Genomic DNA, 20,507 nt, shown 5'->3' with positions numbered 1-20,507 from the left:
TCTGCCATTACTAGTCTCTGCAGAAAACTGCTTGCAAAATCTTTTTAGCAGGTCACTTTTCTTTTTTGCTCAACAAGACACAGTAATAATTCACTATAAAACACTCCTTTGACATCCGTATTCAGATTTCCTTTTTTTTTGTTTAATATCAGAAAGAGGGATTAGCAGCTTTTGGCTCTTGGGGACCTCCCCTCAAAGAGTAGAGACTGAAATTAAAAGACATAAATGGCTGGGAGTGAAGGAATTAAGTGAACCCCCTGTGTGTTGGCAGGGAGCCACCCCCGATTGTGGATCTTTTCCAAGTGGCAAATAGCACTTCTCCATTAATAAAATATCAGACAAATGTATCCACTAAATTAGGTAAATGACTTCAAACTGGCTTTTATGTTTTCTCAAACTAAAGAAAAGGACATCCAAAGCTATAAATCAAAGCGTCATTCCCAGAATCATCTGTGACATAGTAATACCATTTTAGCCCTTTTTAGCTGATGTGCTCAATTCTAACCCAATAACAGTAATGGATATTAAGACATGGAACTCAGTCCAGAAAGATAATTAGACCATAAAAATGGAATTTTAAAGTAGCAGCGATAATATAGAATAATGAAACAACCAAAGCAAGGGGATTTAAAGTTAGATGACTCTTTTACATTATGGAACCGACAGTCTTGCATCAAAACTAGACAGCATGCCACAGAACAAAACAGCTACAATTTGGGAAAGTGGGAAGACCTCTGGCTCAGTTTGCACGGAATCAGAGTGGCGTCCTTTGGAATCCACATATCACATTCCACATAATTGTTTTCTAAACATTTCCGTCTCAGCCAAGCGCATTACAACGATTCAGTTACATGTGCACAAACTTGAAATACGGAAACAGTATAAAAATTTAAACACCTGAGTAGTAAGACAAACTGTAGTGGATTTGTACGAGAAAATAAGGAACACTATCAAAAATGCAGACGATGGATGATTTTACAGTCTAAGTGGCTTTATTTTTGCAAGGAATGAAAGCTTGATCAAATTTTTGGGTTTTTTTTAATTAACTAAAGTTAATGAGAAACCAATTTCATCACGTATAGTTTGAGTGAACTGGGCTGTTAACTTGGTCAGATTGATCTCAATCTGATGGCCCCAAGAAAACAAAATTTAGTTATGTCTCCATACTTTTAGCATTTTTTTATTTTGGTAAATCATAGTCCAAGGAGATGTGAATGATGGATTATTGTATTTTAGTGAAAAAAATAGCACTGAAAGAGCTGGCAATTCAATTGATTTTTCATTAAAAAGAGAACATACACGTAATGTTTCCAGTTGTAAGCTATTGTAAAATAAAAAATATTTTGAAAATCTAATCAAAATATATGTATCCTACTGAAAAAATACGTACTTTTTTCAAGAAGTCCACTGTTTTTGTTATATTTCCCACCATTTCTCACATACAGTATATGCTATAAATTTTTAGGTCCAGATGATTCTGAAACCCAGTTAAAATGAGATTTATCTTCAAAAATGCTTTAACTAAATATCCCCACCCTGGACCTTAAGCATTAATTCTTCTCCAAAAGAAAAAAAAAATAGTATCAAATATTTTATTAGAGAAGTATTTTTATTGACCTAAAATATTTCAATGTCCATCTGTAACCCCTGTAAAGATATTTTTAAATAGAAATGCTGACACAACCTTAATTATAGAAGCACTAGAGGGTTATACAGTCATTGTACATTACAAATAATGTTGGAGAGCCAGTTTAGCTTTATTAGGTCTGCTTGACGTACAGTAATAAAATCATAAAGATTTACCATTTATCATTTCTGACAGCCAATCAAGGAATCTTCCATTTCTTAATGAAATGTGACCTCCACAGTAGCTCAAAATAAATGTTCCCCCCCCAAAATTTCTCATAACACATATCATTTAAAAGAAAGCTTTCAAGTTTTCAGAATAGTTAATTTACTAAAAGATCATATCTAGAACTTTAAAAAAAAGTGGACTGCCTCCCAATGAACAGTGGTCCTGTTCACTGCTCACAACAAGAAGTACTTAAAGGAAACACTTAATTGATTAAATTGAACTTTATATATATTGTGACTACTTACAAAGTCCTAAGTTTAGGCATATGATTGAAACTTGCCACAGAAAGTCTGGTAATGTTGTTATTGTTGAGAGTGCTGTAGAATTAAAAAAAAAAAGAAGTTAGAAATTTTAGATGTGAAATTCATTAATCATAGATAATAGAAAAAACTTCTAGTGGTTATGTTTATACAAAAAAAATTACCTGGTAGAACAGCATAAAGAGTATACTATATTATAAACAAGATGATAAATAAATTTTGTACTTGAACGTATTATTATGCATTCAGTTTTATCAAATATTTATTACATATGTATGGCTTTAGACATAGTATCTTTGATTATATCCACGTTGCTTTATGAACCCTCTGTATGCATGCATGTCTATCTGTGATATTGGTTAAGGAATGAACATAAGACAGTCACGATTAAGAAATTAAGCAGTTACATTTCCTTAGAGGGGTAGCATGTGTAATTAGTACTATGTCTATGAGTAAATGAACATATTTGAAATCTCCAACTGAAATTTCACAGCGATAGCACAGAATCAGTTCTGGCAGGTCCTGAAACAGAGTCCTGCTAATTTTTCTTTACTGTAGACATCAGCTGCTGTTGCCATTTGAGTAGTAAGAACGATATCAACGTCTATTTGGTTCCTGTATTGGGTGGGGATGAAGTGACATAATGTAGCAGTGCATTAAACAATTAATATTTTCTAACAGTTTTTAGTTGCAGCCACATATCCTGTCCTATTTCTAGTGATATGTATTAGTGATCATGGTTTCATGAAGATTGAGTCAGAAAGATGGATGGTCAAAGGAAATATGGTGAAAATAAGTAGAATTCTTGCTTGGTTCAAACTGTTTCTACTTTTCCCTAACATAAACTTTGTTAGTTTTATTGTTATTATTATTTCTACTACTACTCATTCATTCATCTAATATGTCCTGCATGGCTCTTATTTTTATGGTAATATGGAATATTATAAATAAGTCAGGCATAAAACCTGTCTTAAAATAGCACATAATCCAACTGGTGAGATGAATTACATAAGTTACAAAAACTTAGTGAGATTAAGAAGAGGCTTTGTTTTCCCCTTCAGAGAAGTCTGGTTGTGACAAGAAAGTGAGAAGACAGTTATCCCAGGGGCATGTGAGAATAGTATGGAAGTGGAAAATTATTCTAGCATATAGAAGTTACAGTAGAGTGGTAACTTAACAGAGCAAATTGCTGAAGAGGCAAGAAAGATGGGCTCAGTGGCCCAGGTGGCAAGTTTGATATTGGAGAAAGGTTTGAATTAGAGGTTGCAAACTGACTTGCCTACAGAGGCTAGGCAGGAAACATACCTGAGAAGCAGGATGAATATGAAGGAATGCAATGGGGAAGAGATGGAGAGGAGGAGACAGACAGCTGGGAACGAGGAGGACCTTGGTAAGCTAGTGATGGTATTTTCTGTTTTAGCAGCTAGTATTCAGCTCCAATGGAAGGCTGCTCTTCTATCTATAATGGAAGGCTGCTGAACAATCTGGGTTTTTTTTAAAGAGAAGCTAGAGATGGAAATTTTTTAGATCAATCCTCCTAATTTTTAAATACTGGCAACTAACTCAAATATTTCAGTGAGTCTGTGGGTCAAGTCCGTTTGGGCTAAGCATGGGCCATTTGTGAGGCCATGTTTGGCCAGCTGGCGGCTGCAGTTGTTTATGGTGAGATGTGGGTATTCAGGGGTTGAGGGATTAACTTAAACTTCTCAGTAAAGTAGGGCACAACAGCTATGTATCTAGAACACACACTGACTCTCTTTACTTTCCAGTTTGCAATGTATTGAATGATGTAAGAACTAATCCAAGTGATGTGGATGAAGTCACATAAGGAAAAATCCCCATGCTATGAAGGACCTATAATGCACTGAATTGGTTGGCTCATGTTATCTAAAAGCCTGTGGCATTTTCCTTGTACCCAATTGAAATGAGATTTTTTTTTCAAACACCATTAAAATATATCCTGATGTTTGCACTAAAAGGTTTCACTTCTCAAAGGGATTTGCTTTCAAATGACCCCTGTTCCCACCCTCAAAATTTATGCTGAATTTATACAGTGAAAATCTTCAAAGTACAGAGTATACTAAAATGTGACTTTGGGGATAACATTTTTTGAAGTCATTCCCATGCAGCAGACCCACAATAATTTTGAACTATAATTTCTTATGATTCCAAACAAAAGAGAGTTTTATTTAATGCTGAAGCTGGTGGTTATCAATTTGAGGTCTTGTCTCAAAATGTTAGTTTGCATAAGGCAACTGAAGAAATAAATCATCTTAGTATTTTTGTTTAGTATTGATACTGGCAAAGCAACATTGATACAGATATTTGGTGACAGAGCAAATATGTGGAACTAGTGAAATAAGGTTATTTAAAAATTAATGATACATATGTGTTAATTAGACATGACATGTATATTTTATGGTCATGATCCATTCCTATTCTGAAACAATGAGAATTTATATGTTGTACTTCTTTATTTGTAAACACTTTTTCCTATATGAAAATCTATTTCCATGTTCAACCTCAAGATTTTCTCTTTGCAAGGAGAATATAATCTTGTACAAAGGCCATCCTGGTGTGTAAATACAAAATGTTGGTCTTGGTAATCACGTACACTCTCTCAGAGTTCAATATTGATTTATTTTTTCTTATTCCCTTAGTGCCAAGCATAAGATTTGGCAAAGAGTCTGATATTTAATGGATATGAATCACTGTTTCAATTCAATTAAATTAGACCCATCCTATAGAAAAGAAAAAGAAAATAAACTATCCAAAACTGGCAACTCAAGGGCTATATTTCATTTCTGAGTCTAGTGTCCAAAGAAAAAGAAAACACTGATATGGATTCAGTGTCCAATGTTATTTTTGAGATGGTATCTTCACATTAAGAAATAAAAAAAGTTCTAACTCCTACCAATCACAATTCTACAATAAGGCCATGAATGTACACGTGATAAACTGCTTCTTTTCTTTCATCTACCTTAACTTTTCCTTCTTGAACTTGATTCACTCTTTTAACCTTAATATACATACAATCGTGAGAAATTTTTATCAATGGCCTGGAATGATTCCTCCCACCTTCTTCTGTTTGTCCTCAGTATATTCTATATTCATGAGTGGCCCATGGAATTAAAATTTCTAAAAATCTAAATCACAGGGAATCTGAAATTTAAAATGATGTGCAAATTAATGCCTCTTCATTATTTCCACATAATGAGATGATATATCCTAAAGGGTTATGAATGGTAAAAGTAAGCAAAACAGAGAACTTTCTTTCTGAAACCCTTCAGAAGATAACTATTAAAAAAACTCCTGACCAAATGTTTATAATAGGGGAACTTCTGATTTATTTGGCAAGAGATTTGGGCTTGATAAATCCCAGACCTTTCAGTGCTTCATCCAATGTTGCATTAAATTCTTCATCAACTGATTTCTCTAAAAGTTGTATGAATTATGAGAATTTAAACATTAACATACATTAAAAAATGTCTACTTGACTTTATAAAATTTTAATATAAAATATTTAAATCATTTTGAGAGAAATTTATATTTTCTTGCATCTTGTGCTAATTAACATTTTTTTAACAAACAAACTCTGACCATAATAGATCTCTGTGAGACCTATGTACTAGGTCCTCAAAAAAGTTTCTAACAATTTAGTTTTTAATTTTAATTCCATGAACCGTAAAATGTCACTCTTTAGTGTGTTTATGATAGTGGGTCTGCTCAAGTCACTTTTTAGACATTTTGCTACCATGACAATCAAAATGTATGAGGTGATTCTGTTTTTATGATTTGACTGCTCTCTCTCCCTCCCTTCCTTTCTTTCTCTGTCTCTCTCTCTCCTCCCCTCCCTCCCTTTCTCTCCCTTTCTCTCTCTCTAATACACACACACACACACACACACACACACACACACAGTGCTCACACTCTCTATGTACTCAATATATACTCAATATTATATATACGAATTATTCTATATCTAATAATTATTTAAGTTCATTTACTTAATAACAAAGTACTTTATGGAATTTTAAGTCATCCAAAATACTCAGCAAAATTTCCATAAACTGGTATCATTCATATTCCTAGTTAGGAGCACTGAGTAATAATTTTTTTGGCTTGATCAGTTCCGTTCAATTAAACAACACCTGTGGGAGTCTCTTCACATACAAAGTTTCGTGGCACTGACTATGGTTTTGACATCAGACTACTATCATGAAATCATAGTTGGATCCTAATTGTTCTGATTCGGAAACAGCGTCAGCGAGCTTTGCATATTAAAAAGGACTCTGGAACACAATTTACAAAGTGGCCGTATAACTAAAATGTGTATGATAAGCACTTTGAATATTTTTTCCTATAGAAAAAGTTAGACTGTTATCAAGACAGAAACAAAAGTGACTTCTCATGTGATTAGAAAACAGTATATGTTCTTATAACATAATTTATCTCAATCAACTCATTCTTCCATAAACTTTAAAAATAATTAATAACTTAGGAGCACATCATGCAGCTAGAAATTCTACTCAATTATTCTACACAGTTAAAACCAGAATCGTATAAAAAATTGACTAAAATAAGCCATTCTAGTTGAAACATTAAACTTTTTTTCAGAATTACATTCTGTTTCTCAAACTCAATTTATAAAACAATGGAATCTTTTTTTTTTTTAATTAGAATTTCATGATTTCTGGATAACTTTTACTTCATGGACTAAAAATCTCAAAATTCAAAACCTCTTCACATTTAATTCAATTTCTAAATAAATTGTTTCAGGGATGACCAATAGCATAGAAAATATCTTATTTGGGGGAGAAATTGAAAGTATATTTATGAAAATGTGACTCTTTGACTGGAAAAAAATTCTGGAATAATATAGGCGGCTTAAACGGCTTTCGTAACTCTAGTTTTCATTAAAACATTTTTATTAAAATTAATTTCATTAAAGTTATATTACTAAGTCAGAGGTCTGTAGGGATAACTCAGTTGCCTCTAACCAATTCTATCAGCCATGTCTACCCAGCAAGGAAAGAGAGAGGATGCCAATTACGAGTCAAATCTGTGTGTTGTGCTTTATACTAAGTCAGTGGTGAAAAAGGAACTAATGGGCAGCTTATGAAAATTAGAAAGTAGATTTCAAAACAACCTCACAAAGATGATGCTATCTGGTTAAGAAAAGGGCATTTTAAAATTTTAAAACGTCTTTCCATTGCATAGCAACTACCAAATATACCAAACACATCAGCTACTAAGCTAATTTTTGTTGTTGTAATTTTTCCTATACAACTGATGTTATCTTGGTATTTAGCAATTCTAGGAATTCTCACCAATCCTGTGAATAAGAATATTTTACTATAAGAAGAAACACTTCAAGGACAACATGTGTGTAAACATGTGAGTGCCCTTATTAAATAGACAATTTTACCTAAACCTATAGATAGGCTATGCGAGGTTCTACACACAAACACATTTGCACTCTTCTCTGCCTTCACCACGAGTTATTTAAGGTATCTCTTTAGGAGACCATTTTGCCACTAGGTTAGCAGATAAGCTTCCACATTAGCACTCCCCAGACACAAAGCTCCCATGAGAAGAGTGAGAGAAATACACTGTACTTACAGCACTTCCAGGTCCCGGAGAGCCCTAAATGCCCCATCTTCAATACAGCTGATCTGGTTGTAATCCAGCTGCCTGTTAAATAGATTAGAAGAATATACGTAAAAGGCAGAAGACTGGCAGGGTTAAGGGAAAGGAAATCTCCTGAAGGGTCTAGGAAGCCCTGGCTGCACTAGCTGAAATGCTCTCACAAATACACTCATCTGCTTAAGAATGTCACAAGCCATTCTGGCCTCAGTGCCGCCACTGAAATCTCTTTTTGTTCTGAACTGTCTGTGCAAATAGCAGCCCTTGGAAAGCTCCTGTAAATAATAACTGCACCTTATATTAAATGCCATAGGAATGCAATTTCATTACATCAAGAAAAGCTATCCATTAAGAGCTTTCAGCGTCATCTTGCTGAAACAATTTCATTAAGGTAAAGGACTGTAAATCACTTAATGTCACATGCACCCCCTCAGTGACCTAACAGAATCCATTTATCAGAGAAGCCCAGCTGCATGTTAATTTCACTATCCTTGGCAAGAAAGAGCAAGACTACTTTTAGGTTTTCTCCTTTTAAAAGCAGTTTTCCTTCGAGAACTCCAAATCAAGAAAGAGAAAGGAGGTCCCATATATCTCCCTGCTATTCCCAACGAATGATACACTTTAGAAAGCTAGAAGTTGTTCTGTATTAAGCTTCATTCTTCTATAATTTGCATTGTTTATACCCGGATTCTCTGCACCGTACATATGGCACATTTTTCAGTTAAGGAACTTCCTGAATTATACCACTCTCCAGAAAATAAGTTTTTAAAGTGTTAATTTTTTTTTTCTCAAAGATGCTAATTTCAGCTCAAAATACTACAAAATATATACTGCAGCAACATCATTAAAACACCTAAATATATAGATGATGTATTACACAATTACATAGTTGAAACCTATATAATTTTACTAACCAATGTCATCCCAATAAATTTAATTTAAAAGGAAAAACCCTACCGAAATCCGTGGTAAAAAGTTTAAAAGCTGTATCAGCTCCTTCAAAATAACACAAAATCCAAACAAATGAATCTTTTTTCTGCAACACTCATTTAAGTACTCATTTGTTAAAATTCAAAGATGGGGGGGGGGGAAGGACTGTTCCAAACTTAGTTAAGTCTGCTTTTCCCTGCCATTTGATTTTGGAATCAAAATTTCCTATTCATATGAAGGAATTTACTTGGTTAAAACAAGCTAGCAAAGTACTAAATCCTATCTGTATTTTTTTTTTTTTTACAAATAAGCAGTTGTTTAAATCTAGTTGCTTGATGCTTCACGTTATTATTATTATTATTATAGTAAAGAAAAAAGTATTTTAATGCTTCACTTGAGATGGAAAACGGAATGTCTGATGAAATAGTCAGAGGAGTTGTTTGCTCTAAAAGCAGAGGTACGGGGCTAAGACTGTGATCATCACACCAATGAATCTTGCCCTTGTTTCAAGTTTAGAATTCACCGAAAGGGCTCAGTGACATCTGGGGTCTGTTCTTAAAAAAAAAAAAAAAAAGCTGTTTAAACATTTCCATGGAAGAGCTGTTTCTCTCATAAGACAACTGAATAAAGGTGCAACGATTTAATCCAGAGGGACCTCTTCAAATTCCTTACTTTAGAATTATGTACATAGAGAATGTCTCATGAAATATACATCTCATTTTTAAGAAGGTCTCTAAGGGGACACAATCGCACACGAGAATACCTTCGTGTCATGCAAATGATACAATCTAGGACATGCGATGGAAAAAACGGCGAACCCTGAAGAAGATACAATTTTATTGCTTTTATAAACTAAAGCTTTCCCCAACTAATAGCTACCATTCCTGCTACTGTAATAACCTAAAGCATTTCTATGTATTGGAAAGCAATGCAGAAGTGCAGTTTTATTTTCTAAGAAAATGTTTAAAGCCTCATGATAGAATACGGCTGCTGCGGTTCCAAGAAAAACAGTTACATTCTTGAGCACCTTTGATTTTTACGGATTAAATTCATTTAACAATTAAGTTAATAATCTTTTCTTACTTTAAAGTGGTAAATATATATCTACACTACGATTCTGTAACCTCTTGAACAATTTATCAAAGCCATTTGAATTAGTACAATGGCAGGAAGTGTTACCCTTGACACACTACAAAAGAGAAATTGTTTCCAGACAAATTGGCAAAATCTTTTAATGCTATCAAATTTGCCTAATGCAGTCCCCAGGTTAATCTGTAAGAGGGTGAGCTGTATGTTTGCCCACATCTTAATATCCTTAGCTGTCAATGGATAAGTCAGTGCTGACACAGCTTCTTTTAAATCATGCATACTATACACAAAGGAAGGCCCCAGCATGCTAGAAAGCACTCAAGCAAATCTCGTCCTACGAGGGCTGAAAGGCAGATTACCTTCCGTCTACCACCAGAAGTTGAGACGCTGCCGGAAACTTCGGTAATTTCACCCGTCTTTAACATTGCTCGTGGTTACATGCTTCTGATTCTTAGCAGAAATCTAACCCCTTTTTGGTGCTAAAATATTAAGAAGATTTGGCTCTCAGAGAACCAAAGTTTTCCTTAGAAGTTTTCTGAATGCCATCATATTGCAGTCCGTGTATCTTCTGAGAACAACGCTCTTTTATGAAAAAGTTACTCAGATGAAAGGACAATCAAAGTCCAAATGAATCACTTTTTCATCAATTGGTGGATTTTGTTCTATTCACAGGAATGTTTGTAGAAAGTGCTGTGCCCACATTCTTAGTCATGAGAAAATTTCTCTGCATAAACCTCCATTTGTCTGCATATGGTTCAAGATAAACAGTGTCAGAACTATATAAAAGCGTAATTAATTTCAGGGTTTCTGGACTATTTTGCTGCACCTTGTTTCTCTCACGCTGCTCACTTCTCCCACCACTACCTTTCAAAGCCCTGGGCACTTCTGCTTTCTGTAAACAGGAAAGGATCTGTTCTCAGCCATGCATTTAGTGACAGGCTGATCCTGTTTAGATGTGATTTCCAATTGTGCCATGAAATTATTCTGAGTTAAGGAATTCGGAAGAGGCAAGTGGGTTTTTTTGTTTGTTTGTTTTCCCACCACTTCTCCAAAAAGTAATGATACAACGATTCAGCCAGACATAGGGTAAAAATGTGTTGGTCTCTGGATAAAGGCACAAGGTACTTAGGAAACAACTTCAGAATCCTTTCCTGGCACAGGGGCCATCTCTGTGGGGGAAGCTAGCTAGTGCTTTTCTTATTTTCTGGGGAGAAGGAATGGTAGAGGCAGGTAGTATTATCGGAGTTTCTTTCAGACCTTCAGCTGACATATCCTAGCCCAGACTTTTGTGCCGTCGCCTCCTGATCCTCTACTTCCAAGCCTCCTTCTGTTCAAGTTCCAGATCGCCGCTCCATCGGATCCTCCACTGTCCTCGTTTGTAAGTGTATTTTGAAGCAACTGCTCTATCTCTAATTTCATGACAACGACAATATTAAAAAGAGTAGAGCATCTTCAAGATCTCTGTCAGCATTAACCTTCACTGATTCTCTTTTCAGTGATAACTGCTCTGATGAGCTAAAATAACTCTAGACCACCCGTTTTCATTTTTCCTCCTACTGGCAAGTTCAGTCTTAGAGGATGCAGTGTGTCTTTATTAAGAGATGTTCCCCTCCAAGCCTCACACGCATAAAATAGCTAAAGCGGATCTGTTTTTTTTAACACTAAAAATAATTTAGCCTAGTTTCACATTCTGATCAATTCTCGGTATGAGAGACACTATGTAATATTGCTAAATATAAGTTTTTAAAATAGATATATTAAATGACAAAATGGTGAGAAAAAAATTTGCTGACTTGGCATCTTGAAATATAGTTGGAAACATTGCATTCTGTTACTTTTAGGTTTTTTCCAGGGATTTCCTTTCTTAATTTTTCAAAATTTGGTTACCATACTATCTTTGAGTTAAACATATAAAACCTATCTCCCTGAATTAACTTTAGTTGGTTTCATCCTTACCCATAGAAAATTCATATTTCACTGCAGCATCTAAATGATAAAATCTTATGACTAGTTGATTTTTTTGTAAGAAGTAGAGCACCATAAACTAGACTTAACTCTGAAACAATACTGAATATAAACAGTCTTTAATAATTTCTAAGCTAGGCAGTTTCTCTCAATGTCTCAACAAAATTTTTAGGACTATGCTCTGGTTTTCCATTTGTTGTTGTTGTTGTTGTCTTTTTAGGTACTAGAAATAGAAGTTTAGTTGATATTCATAGTTGATATTCAATTTAGGTGATTTACAATGCATCAAAATGATTACGATCAATATGAGGGAATAACAACATTTTGCTATTTGGTAATACACCTGATAAGACATATAAATGAAACATGAGAAAAAGAAAAATATGGGCATGATCTGTTCTATTTCTTGTCTTGCGTGTATAAAACTCAAGACAATACGAATGCTCAAACATATAAATCTTATACAAATCACGATTGTTTAAGAAGTAATCAAGATTTAAGTTATAATAGAAGCACAGAAGAATATAAATTGACACATATAAATGAACACCCTAGACAGAAGTTTCAGCAACTATATCATTACCTCAGCATAAAAGCACATCGGTGCCAACCTGGGTAGCAGTGAAGAAAACAACCAATGCAAGGACTTTTCCAAAGAACGAAAAATAAATTATGTTATTGGAGAATTTAACCCTTTTGCAAACTTTCCAGCAACTTTTTGTTTTTCTCATAGGAATAAAGAATTTCAGTTTTTATTAGAATAACCTATGGTATAAAGTTACATCCACTTGATAATTTATTGGGAAGAAACAAAAGGTAACTCTAAGAGAGGTGGTAATAGAAAGTGGAGGAAAGACAACTAAGTTGACCTTCATGTTCTAGTAACTCTAAGTAAAGTAATTGAATGTGATAGAAACTGAAACTGACAATAATTGCTAACAATTATAATTACTGGACATGAGATCTGGTTCAAAACATCCACAGAGACATCCAAGCAGACTCATCTACCTAACCCCATCAGCTAGGCTACTGAGCCGAGAAGGGTTATTATTGAAATAGAAGCTCAATGGGATGATTGGGCCAACGAAACATGACAGTGTTTTTATGTATTAATCCTATAAACCAAAAGTAGAATTAACATTATGGGCTATTTGAACACAGGGATGTTTTCTAAGCACGGACATTCTGAACAGGATCAAATATCAAGGACCAATTGGCATGAACCTCATGTCCCCATGGATGTTTTGGACAGCAGCAGATGTCCAACAACGGTGTTTATTGAATGCATAGCAATCAGCAGAGTCTGTATATATGCCATCTCACAGTTCCTCACTTGAGTAAAAAGTATTATCATCTTGATTTTATAAATGAGAAAATGAGGCTAACAGAATTCCAGTAACTTATTCAAAGAAGGTAGTAAATAGTTGGTGAAATCTTGATTCAAATTTAAATCTATTCATAAATGAAGCCGCCACTCAATACACAAGTGGCTAGGGAAACACATTCAGGAGCCATTCATTCTGCAAATTGGGGTTTCAAATCTCTGATGGCCAAGTTTCAAGGAAGAAGCCAGCACATGAAGAGTGATACAAAAATTCAGAGAAGGAAGAGATTCTTAGGCTGAAGCAGTCATGTGTGAGGGTGGGGAAAAAAAACTGAGCCTTAAAAAAATAGGTAGAATCCAGAAAGGTAGGAAAAAACGACTATGGTGGACAGAGAGTCAATCCAAGAACAGTTGTAAACAGAGGCTTTACAATGTTCACAGTAAATGTTCACAAGCGTAAGACCATTCAGGCTTGAGCAAAGAGCTTGTGTGCAAATTCAGGGAGAGAGGGGCTAGAAACCTGGGTGGAAGCAAGAATGTTAGGACTAGTCAGAATATCTAATGAGACTAGATGTTTTGCGTTCAATAAAAGTCACTGCTTTCTCAGGGAAAAGTCTATATCCTCACTGACCCTATAGGAATATAGAACTATTCTGCTGTATCCCTAAGTTTGCCATAACACCAATAAGAAAGTGTTCTTTTAGAATAAACTGAATGATTTGAACCAGGTAGTTATGGAATGAGCAACACTTGGTGCAAACAAATCTGTCTGCAGTGTTAAAATTATCTAATGAGATCATAAACTGGAGATCAAAATTCAATTAGCAGGCTATTGTACAGAGGAGCAAAGGGAGGCTGCTCAGTGCTGGGGAAGCAAGTAACCTAAAGATTTGTCCTGTTTCGAGGACAACATGGCAGCCACAACAAAATCATGCCAATTCCTACTTTATACATATATGAGTTGGATTCCCAATGACTCAGTCCGTTGTTCTTGTGTTTTATTTGTTTTGTTTCCAAAAATGTTTATGAAGATATATTATATAGATTAACTTTTACCTGAGAGAATGCCATCATTGAAGAAAAAAATGCTAAGGCACCAGGGAGACAAAGCAAAATGCAAAGTTGGAGAGGTTATTGGCAGCAAACTTGACCACAGCTGTTGGAGATGATCACAATTCAGCGTGCTTTTAGAGTGAGTGCAAACCAGGCAACTTACAGGACCACGGACAGTTCCCAAGGTACTTTCGAGTGGCATCTGCCACTGATCTATTTTACATTCAAGGATGCAAGCAGCCACTGGTTATCCCTTACATCTACATAGCCTTCAGGGTGTTAAGGGGAGCTTTCGCCTTCAAAATATGAAACTCAACTTAATTTACTCTCTATCTAAATGAAGAATTATCTCTACAGGTTTGTTCAGAGGGGTCTATGTCCCACTGATCTTTAATCCAACACTAAGGATAGCAGGCCCCTTGAATGAGGAACCAACTTCCCCTTCAAAGTCTCTCCAGCCTCAACTTATTGAAAACACTCTAGGAAAGAGCTGGGGGCCTTAAAAGTTACAATTTAAGTTTGGTATCAATTGATTTTATTTTTATGGTCAGTATGTAATAAGTATGTAAGTATTACAAAAATGTAATAATCTAAACATGAAAACTAGTTGATTACAGTAGACATTTTGCAATTATGACTTATTTTATATGACAAAGTGAAAGTAAGTCTTGCATTTACATGGAAAATATGTAATCACAACAGATAAACTCTCCTGTTTGCCAAATCTCCTTATTGATAATAATCATTGCATCCCAAATCGGTTGATTTGTTTCCTAAAAAGTCATGTCATACATAATTGCTAGCCAAACGATACCATGACTTAGTCAAGGAGAACCAAGCTAGATCATCTTGTAACTTAAACCCTTGTCTATAAATTAATGTATGTAAAAGAAAAGAAAAGAAAAATATAAATATTTTTCCTAAGTTATTTTTTTTACCAAGAGGCAGTTTTCCTAGGAAACGATGGTAAGGCTCATAATAGATGTAGGATTAATGGATTCTCGAAAATGCAAGCGAAGGAGTGTATTTATTTATGAACAGTAAAAAGTAAAGGTTGACTGGAACACGGAGTACATTCTGAGGGTGTGCTGCAAAATGAAATTAGAAAAAAAAAGCAGGTGTGATTTATATTACACAGTATATCTTAAATAATGCGTGTTGAAATTTAATTATTTTAAGTATCTGCCTCGAACTCACAAAGAAACTAATGGTTTCTCGAGTTTGCTTTTGTGCTGTGAATAACAACTAGCAATCTACTTAATTTTTAAGATCATTTATTCATACTTTGTTTTTCATTTAAATCCTGAGATAACTATAAGTAGGAATGGTTTCTCATAAGTACAAGTGACTTTTGGAGAATTTTTATACTCATAAAGTACTTGCTTAGAGAATAAGCTTGCAAGTCTCAGTAATAAAGCAAGGTTTAATTTGAATATTCTCCTAAATTATTCAATTAAATGGAAACACCTCATAGATCCTTGATAAAAAATAAATAAATGAAAACAGTAGAACATGTCTTTGTTCAAGATTTGATCAGGAGGCAGAAAAGGCTTTGCTACATCAATGTTAAATATATTAAATATACATACACAAAGTTTATAAAGAAAAACAGTATAAACGTTGACTATCATTTTGGTGAGGCATCAGTGGGTAATGATATGGTATCAATACTTTAATTCATACTTGATTGGGGAGTTTAAAAACACAGATGCAAATCCTATGGAAAAGTGCTGCCAGTGACAATTATAAACACTATAATTTAGTTGATATTTTAATGTGATCTTGTTATTCTCAAATCTCACCATCTAAAATGTCAGGAAGAAGAAAGTGGTTTCAGTTGCAGCTGCAGAAAATTAGGTAACACAATAAAATATAAAGCGTTTTAATCTGGTTAAGAAATTAATAGAGAAAAACAAAAAAGTTATGGGACATCCTCCCTGGAGATATTTAAGAGCAAGATAAATGTCCATCTGCCTAGCATAGCTTTAGTGTGGTTTGCCTGGAGGGAGAGGAATAAGAGCTGCTAATTTGCAAAATTTCCACAGCATCAGTTTCATGTTGTCGGGATGCTGCCTTGAGCATATTTAGCCAATCCACGAGATTAAAGCAAGTGCTTCCCATGGAAATCTTCTGATAACTGGAGTTAGCTCTGATTAAGGCCTGAACGAGGTAAATCCAATAAGCTTGCTACAGTGCATCAGACTGGGGTTTTAGTGCTCAATAAAATATTGTCTCGATGCAACTACTGCCCATGTTCCTCTAGCCCAGCCTTCTTTTTTTTCCTCTTTTACTCCTAAGTTTAGAACAGTAGCCATCATGGTACCACGCAGGATTGTCCAGATTGTAAGTGCATACCCTGGAAGGATAAACAGGACAAAGCACTGAACCTCTCCTTCCCACACTGAATATTAATAATGCTAGTATTTGTGGATTTTTATGGAGTCATTACTTGACTTATGGTTGACAGTTTAATAATGATACGAATTGAAATTTACCCTCCGACCGAATATGTTTTACCAGATATCATTTTTAACTTTTAATGAGAAAACTAACTTCAGACAAAGCCCAATGAAATTGGACTATTTTGTGAACAATGTAGTTTGAATTATTTTTTTAATTACAGAAAAATGCCTTTTCCCTGTAAATTTCTATAAGATTGGAGCTCTGATTCTAATAAATTAAACAAGCCTTCAAATGCATTGTAGTCTTTCAATGTGGCTCTAATGTTCTTTCCCATTGTTACATGGAAGGCAATAAAAATAGTGGGGATAAATTCTAACTTTGTACAGCTTCTCTAATAAATTCTGACTTCCTCAATCCAACCTTACCACTACTCACCAATACAAATACAAACCAACGTCCTCAAAGATGCCTTTACATTTTCTTTCAGGAACTCTTTCCTACAGCATTGCCCGATCACTTAAGCAATCCCTTTATGGCTTTCTTTCCTCAGTACCTATGACACTTAATGTCTTGTTTATAAATCAGGGTCTTGTGTATATGCATTTAGTGCTTTCTGATATAGTTTCTTTTTTCATTTTGTAGCTCCATGTCTACCTGGCCCAAAATAGCCACGGGTCAATCTTACCCATTCCTAATATTGCAAATCACACTATGTCCCAACTTTCCTGTCTTTTTATTCTACCATTTTCAAGACTAGCTTCTATCAGTTGATTAGTGACTACATGCAGAATGAAATAAGACATTCTATTTCATAGCTTTTTAAAGGGTCTTTCACACATCGTCTTTCCCTAATAACCATAACAAACCCACAAAAGTTGTATTTTTACTTATAAAAGTGAAAACTAGGGCTTAATGAAGTTTACTGACTTGTCATGTCTACAAATCCAATGAATAGCAAAAGATTCTGAGACTACAATCCTAACCTCATCTCACTGTATATGTAATATTAATAACTGCCTTAAATTTGGGGGAAATGATGCATGTAGGGAAAATATTTTTTTAAATCCTGCTAAATCAGCATTGCATTCCTCACAGCACACTGGCTAAGATCTCACTGTTCTTTTGATCTCTAAACTTTTAAAATCACATTTTGAAGGATAAATGAAGAGGACATAATGAAGAATCCTTCCACGACTGGTATCCCATTCCCAAATGTATCCTTCAATATGGCAGAAGGATTACATACAGGCTTAGATTCCGTGAATATCTTTCCTAAGAAGTAAAAGCCACCTGTTTTAAGGATTTAGCGATAATACTATGGCAAGATTGTAAGTGCATTCCCAAAGGGTGGTAAACTGTAGCCATTATTATCCTTTTGCAGTGACATATAGGCAACATGAGTAGGCGCTACATAGGATTTTTATATTGTTCTGGCCAAACGCAATATACACAGGCAATTCTGAACACTCTACATCACTAAATCTACCTGAAGACTTCCCCAAACCCTAGCTAAAGATAAAAAGAAAGCAAGATCCTTTGAACATGTAAACACTCATAAAAACCTAGAGCCAGGATTTTAACGGCTGCACATGGCTATATCCATAAGCCTGTATGTTTCTGTCTTGACTTGTACATTTAAAAAGTACAAATTGAAAACAAAAGCCATTTACACTGAAGAGAAGATGTAGAGGCCAGAACTTGTAGCTTTACAAACAGTCATCTTCTTTGACAAGGGAAAACATCTGTCTCACTCTTGCTACTGGAAAAATAGTGTTGGATCCCACCATGGCGAATCCTGAATATAAGTTAATTCTTGAAAAAGGCCTTGCCCTATGTATTACTAGGCTAAGAAATATTGAATTCCTGATAGTTAATCTCAGCACCCAGGGGCTTTTCTCCCCCTACATTTCAAACTAATATAAAGGTTAAGGAAAACATTTTATGTCCTAGCATTCACAATCAATCAAAACCATCATTTTCAAAGGCTAATATGATGTTTGAAAAATTATAAAGATGTATATTGACAATATTAGGATTGTCACTGAAATCTTAAATCTGATACGTACCTTCAGAGCTATGTACACTTACAAAAAACACTTCTACACAAGACACCCTATTAAAGATTTATCAAGGGAAAATACAGAAACGCAGTTTTCTTTTTCTTCTTTTTTTCTCTCTTTTTAAAGAAGGTTACACAAATATCCTTTCATAAAGACATGAGGGGGAAAAGATGTAAGAAAAATATTCACAGAAAGGGAAAGGCATAATTTTCCTATTCTCACACTTTTGGCATTTAATGAAAATAGTGATCTAAAAGCTATTTTCAAAAGCTGTAGCTCTAGGCTACAGGTTTGTTCAAGAAGAAAATATTATCTACTCTTTCCAGAAAAAATAGCTTAAATTCTGCATATCTAATAAATACCCGATAACAACTGAAAAAGGAGTTACTGAGGTAAGCTGACAGTAAAAGGGCAGAAAATACATTGTAAATAGCTTTTAATCAAATCACTTCTTTAGATTTAACAAGATTAATCACAAGGTTTGAAGAATGAATTTGGTAATAAGTTCAGATTCAAGACATCTTCTAAATGAGAATCTCTTCAGGTAGCTTGTGCAAACAATATAAAACTTATTGTTACAAGTTCTCCTAAGCAAACATAAAGATACATAGGGCTTTCATTATTTTTTGTGACAATGCAACATAAATTTAACTTTTAAGAAAAAAAATACTTACAAATTTTTAATGTCAACTGCTCCACGGAAAGCCTTCCTTGGAATTGCCTGAATTTGGTTTTCACTGAGATCACTAAAAAATAACAAAAAAGAAAAAGATAAAGCTATAAAGTATTTATAATTTATTTTGATCAATTTCTTTGAGAAGTGATAGAACTTTTCTAAAAAATACTGAAAGGATCATAATGAAAAGCATTAGATGCAATTTCTAATACAGACATTTTATATTTCTAATATAAATTAAAAGGTTGGACTAAATGGTTTCTTGAAGTATATTTCCAGAGCTTTAATTTCATAATAAATTATAAAATATGGTCCTCTGAAATTTAAGAGTTGATTCAATTCTGTATAATAAAATATTTATTTACAACAAATAGCGAATTGTTCATAACTCAATTGCAAGGGGTTCTAAAGTTTTAATACTTGATATTTCTCAAACATCACCAACATAACTTATGAAGTAAATAGGAAAGCAGTCCATTTTGATGTCCTAGAGAAGAGAAGGCAAAAACTGATAAAACCTGGGCAGGATGATTAAGATTTCATAGCACTTAAAGTAATTTTGAAAATGGAACACAGCAGTACTGGACCAACAATAAAACCAACAGTTCCTGCATGAAATATTAACAGCAGGGTGATTTAAAACCTTCTTTAAATAATTCTATTATAACCATAAACACAGACTGTCTATATTTGCATTTTAATTTAATTGAGAAATACATTTTAATCACGGGGAAAAAAGCATTCTTTGAGTTGGAATGAGAAGTTAGTAAAAATCACTCATCTCATGAAATGGATTATTATTTTTCTTTCAGCGTTCAGATACAATTCCATGAGCACACAGTAATATTAGCCTTAACAAGTATGATATAAATACACAAGGAGAAATGCCAGTGAAAACAGAAAACGCTCATCTCGTTTGAGGTGACACTACCACATAGCAGAGAGTTGAAAAATCAAATACGTTATTAAAGTAACAATGATGCTAAAATTGTCAATAAAATTCTAAGATAACTGATGCTCACGAAGAAGGCTGATGCTACTAACCATGGGTGCACAGCTGATGAAAACAGAGCCATTTTCCAATGATGTGGAGGCATATTGGACGGATTTATCCACATCCTCTTCCCTGATGCTTCTTAAGACCAGAGCGTGGTGTTCACACACTCATGGCCACGCAATGGAGATCATCAGCGGATAGAAAGATTTAGTGTGTGGTCTTGACCTCATTTATACTTAACCTCATTAA

The 20,507-nt window shown here is 34.4% G+C and overlaps 1 protein-coding gene across 6 annotated transcripts in view; it reads right to left on the bottom strand.

Annotated features, from left to right (window-relative positions):
- Positions 1–20,507, bottom strand: part of SLIT2 (slit guidance ligand 2) — a 331,277-nt gene that overhangs the window by 115,905 nt on the left and 194,865 nt on the right. For all 6 annotated transcript variants that reach the window (XM_074321764.1, XM_019743900.2, XM_074321767.1 and 3 more), the window contains 3 exons: positions 19,260–19,331; positions 7,738–7,809; positions 2,101–2,172 (listed from right to left, as the gene is read on the bottom strand). In XM_074321764.1, the coding sequence (XP_074177865.1) occupies positions 2,101–2,172; positions 7,738–7,809; positions 19,260–19,331 (216 nt within the window). The remainder of the gene's footprint in view (positions 1–2,100; positions 2,173–7,737; positions 7,810–19,259; positions 19,332–20,507) is intronic.

The sequence above is a fragment of the Rhinolophus sinicus genome, linkage group LG02 (assembly GCF_036562045.2).
Source record: "Rhinolophus sinicus isolate RSC01 linkage group LG02, ASM3656204v1, whole genome shotgun sequence".
NCBI lineage: Eukaryota > Metazoa > Chordata > Mammalia > Chiroptera > Rhinolophidae > Rhinolophus > Rhinolophus sinicus.
Note: the sequence above shows the minus strand (reverse complement) of the source record. Positions and strands in the feature narration are given on the sequence as shown.